This window comes from Lepidothrix coronata, unplaced genomic scaffold (assembly GCF_001604755.1).
Source record: "Lepidothrix coronata isolate B3197 unplaced genomic scaffold, Lepidothrix_coronata-1.0 Scaffold1756, whole genome shotgun sequence".
NCBI lineage: Eukaryota > Metazoa > Chordata > Aves > Passeriformes > Pipridae > Lepidothrix > Lepidothrix coronata.
Window position 1 is genome coordinate 1 of NW_016691936.1, and position 3,547 is coordinate 3,547.

General features: G+C 48.0%; 1 protein-coding gene across 1 annotated transcript; it reads left to right on the forward strand.

Annotated features, from left to right (window-relative positions):
- The first annotated feature begins 90 nt into the window (after nt 1–90).
- Nucleotides 91–3,541, forward strand: LOC108510638 (choline/ethanolaminephosphotransferase 1-like). The gene is made up of 3 exons (XM_017840301.1): nt 91–276; nt 1,378–1,503; nt 2,928–3,541. The coding sequence occupies exons 1-3, from the start codon at nt 175–177 to the stop codon at nt 3,045–3,047; spliced, it is 348 nt and encodes a 115-aa protein (XP_017695790.1). The 5' UTR covers nt 91–174; the 3' UTR covers nt 3,048–3,541.
- The last annotated feature ends 6 nt before the right edge of the window (nt 3,542–3,547 follow it).

Here is a 3,547-nt window from a genome sequence, read left to right on the forward strand (position 1 = left end):
GGGGTTCCCTTGCTCTCTGACCCCCTTTCCCAGCCCAGGGGGGTTCCCTTGCTCTCTGACCCCCTTTCCCAGCCCAGGGGGGTTCCCTTGCTCCCTGACCCCATTCCCTGTCCCCAGGGCACGAGCGTGCTGTCCCCGTTCCTGCACATCGGGGCCGTGCTCGCCCTGGCCGTGATGATCTACAAGAAATCGGCCGTGCAGCTCTTCGAGAGACACCCCTGCCTCTACATCCTCACCTTCGGCTGCGTCTCCGCCAAGATCACCAACAAGCTGGTGGTGAGTGCTGCAGGACCTGCCCCTTCCAGGCTCCATGGAAACTTCTGGCAAAACTGGGAGTTCCTGGGGGTTCCAGTGGGTAACTTGTGCCCTTTGGAGCCCCGAGGAGGCGATCTGGGGAGCCTGGAGCTGCAGCAGAGCCCTCCTGTGTCTGAAAGGGCAGCTGAAGGTCCCCAGCTCTGCTCCCCCAGCTCCTGGTCACCACAAAAACAGCGGTTCTGTGCTCGTGGGGGAAGAGCTGGGAAAGGGGCTGGGAAAGAGCTGGGACAGGGCTGGGAAAGCCCCTCGTGGAGAGGGAGGGAGGAGGTGACACAGCTCTGGGACGCTCACTGAGGGTTTAACTCCGAGCTCTGGAGGGAAACAGGGTTGAAATGATTCCCAGGGAGCAGGTGAGTGAGGTTCAACAGCCCCTCCCTCCCACCCTCCCTGTCTGGGGCAGCTGGGACAGAATTCCTGGTGGAAGGAGAGTTTATCCCTTCCCAAGACCCGTTTCCAGCTGGGCCGTGCAGGGAGGATGGAGCGTGGGAGCCCATCTGTGCAGGGAGTGAGGTGGGAAGGCCTCACTTGGGCACCAAAACATCATCAAATCATACCCAGAGAAAGGTGGGGACCTCATGGAATGGGAAAAAAGAGGTGGAGGGAGAGAGAAACTCCAAAAGTCTCTGAATTGGAAGCTTTAGCAGCTGTAAATTTTGTTTCCAGGCTCAGCTAAACTTTCCAAATTTGACTTTCAACTTAAAAAAAAAAATCACCTTTCTGCTCCCCTTTCCCTGGTTTGTTCCTGGCAGGAGGAGCAGGTTGTGGGCTGGAAAACACGTTGGGTTTTTCCCTGGGCTGCATCCTTTGCTCTAAATAAAAGCTGTTTCTCTGCAAACCTTGTAACTCCTGCAGTTGTAGAACCCCACGTTCAAACAGGATTGAAATACTGGGTATTTTGCAGCTGTGTGGCTTGAACTGGGGTTGGGTTTTTGGCTCTGTGTATTCTGCCTTGGCTGGCCTGGGCTTGTTTCTTAAAATGCTCTTTTTTCTCTCTTAAAATGCTCTTTTTTTCTCCTGTAGGAAGCTCTTTTTCCCCTGTAAGCAGCTCTCTTTCCCCTGTAGGTTGCTCACATGACCAAGAGTGAGATGCACCTGTATGACACAGCTTTCCTGGGCCCAGCTCTGCTCTTCCTGGACCAGTATTTCAACAGCTTCATCGACGAGTACCTCGTGCTCTGGATCGCCCTGGTGAGTGGGGGCTCATCAGTTCTCTCACTAATGATGGGGTTGCTTGTGCCCAGCTCACCTGCACGGGGCTGGGACAGGGAGGGGACCTGTTTTATTTGATTTTTATTTTAATTTTAATTTTTATTTTTTATTTTTAATTTATTTTTAATTTATTTTTATTTTATTTTTTATTTTTATTTTTATTTTATTTTATTTTTTATATTTTTTTACTTTTTATTTTTCATTTTATCTTATTTTATAAATTTCATTCTTTATTCTCATTTTACTCTCCATTTTATGCTCCATTTTATTCTTAATTTTATTCTTCACTTTGTTCTTGATTTTATTCTGATTTTATTCTCCATTTTATTCTCCATTTTATTCTCCATTTTATTCTCCATTTTGTTCTCCATTTCATTCTCCATTTTATTCTCCATTTTATTCTCGATTTTATTCTCAATTTTCTTCATGATTTTCTTCTCCATTTTGTTCTTAATTTCATTCTTCATTTTATTCTTCATTTTTAGGTTATTTTAATGGTTTTTTTAAGTTATTTTAGGGTTTTTGGTTTTGTTTTTTTTTAATACCATTTATGTGGGGGAATTCCCCCTCCCCCAGTAAAATATTCTTATGAAAAGTGAGAAATTTGGATTCCTTGAAATATCTCGGGATGATGATGATAATAACTATAAACTATTATTAAATTATTATATTATTATATTTAACGATATTATTCTATTATCCAGGAGCATATTTATGATTAAATATTAATTATTCTAGTAGTATTAATAACAGCTAGGAGGATATTATTAATACTATTTAACATTATTATTATTTATATAATTATATTGCTATATAATATTGATATATTTATTTAATATTAAATAATAATGATGATGACAGAGGTAAGGGGGCATTTCCCAGGATCTCTGGAGCTGCTGTGACTCTTTTCCCTCCTCTGACTGGAGAATTGAGAGTCAGAGGCTGGAATTGTGTTGTCACAGGGCTGGAAGAAAGCTCAACATCCCCAGAAACTGTTCCTGGAGTGACTCCCCATCCCCCGGGGGTGTCCAAGGCCAGGCTGGATAACCTTGGAGCCCCCTGGGATGGTAGGAGGGGTCCCTGCCTGGGGCAGGCCTGGGAAGATCCCAGAGCTCTTTTCCAACCTGGATGAGCTCTGAGGTCCCCCCAGCCCAACCAGTCTGCGATTCCAAGAGTATTCCCGGAGATCTGAAGGTTAAATTAATGCAGACCAGCCCCGCTGCTGAATCCCGGAGCGTGTGGGCCTGTCCCGCTGCGGGGGGAATCCCGGGAAGGGGATGTGAGCGTGTCCCTGGCGATTCCGGGAAGCGGGATCCGAGCGTGTCCCTGGGAATCCCGGGAATAGGATCGGAGCGTGTCCCTGGGAATGCCGGGAATGGGATCCCAGCCTGTCCGTCCCGCAGGTGCTGTCCCTGCTGGACCTGCTCCGCTACTGCGTCAGCGTCTGCTCCCAGATCGCCGCCCACCTGCACATCCATGTGTTCCGCATCCAGGGCCGCCCCTCCCACTCCAACCACCACTAGGGAACCGGGAGCCGCCAGGAAAAACAGGAAAGGGTTGCTCTCCTGCGTGACCGGGTGACGGAGGAGAGCGGAGGCGCGACGAGACCCAAGTAATTAATAATCGCGATCACTTTATCTGACTCTGGCTCTGGGACCGGTGACACTCCCCGACAGTCTCCTGCCTCGGGAGAGCCCATTCCAGAGGCAGCTCCGCAGTCAGCCCTGTCGGTTCCGGGCCTGGGAACAGCACGCAGGGATAACGCTCTGTCTTTGTGATTCCCTTGATTCCAAATTAACTCTCTGGCGAACGGATCCCCACGAGTCTCTAACGTAGTGTCAGTGCAGCCAGATCTGCTTTGGGTTCTAATCTCTCATCATCTCCTAGTGAAATACTCCCGTAGTTCCACTCAGATTGATTTTACTAAAGACCCGAGCTGGTTAAACACACAAACACCCTGAGGTATCTCACTGCCTTGCCTTGGAGCCCGGGCTGGGCTGGTTTTTCTTTTTTTTTTTTTTTT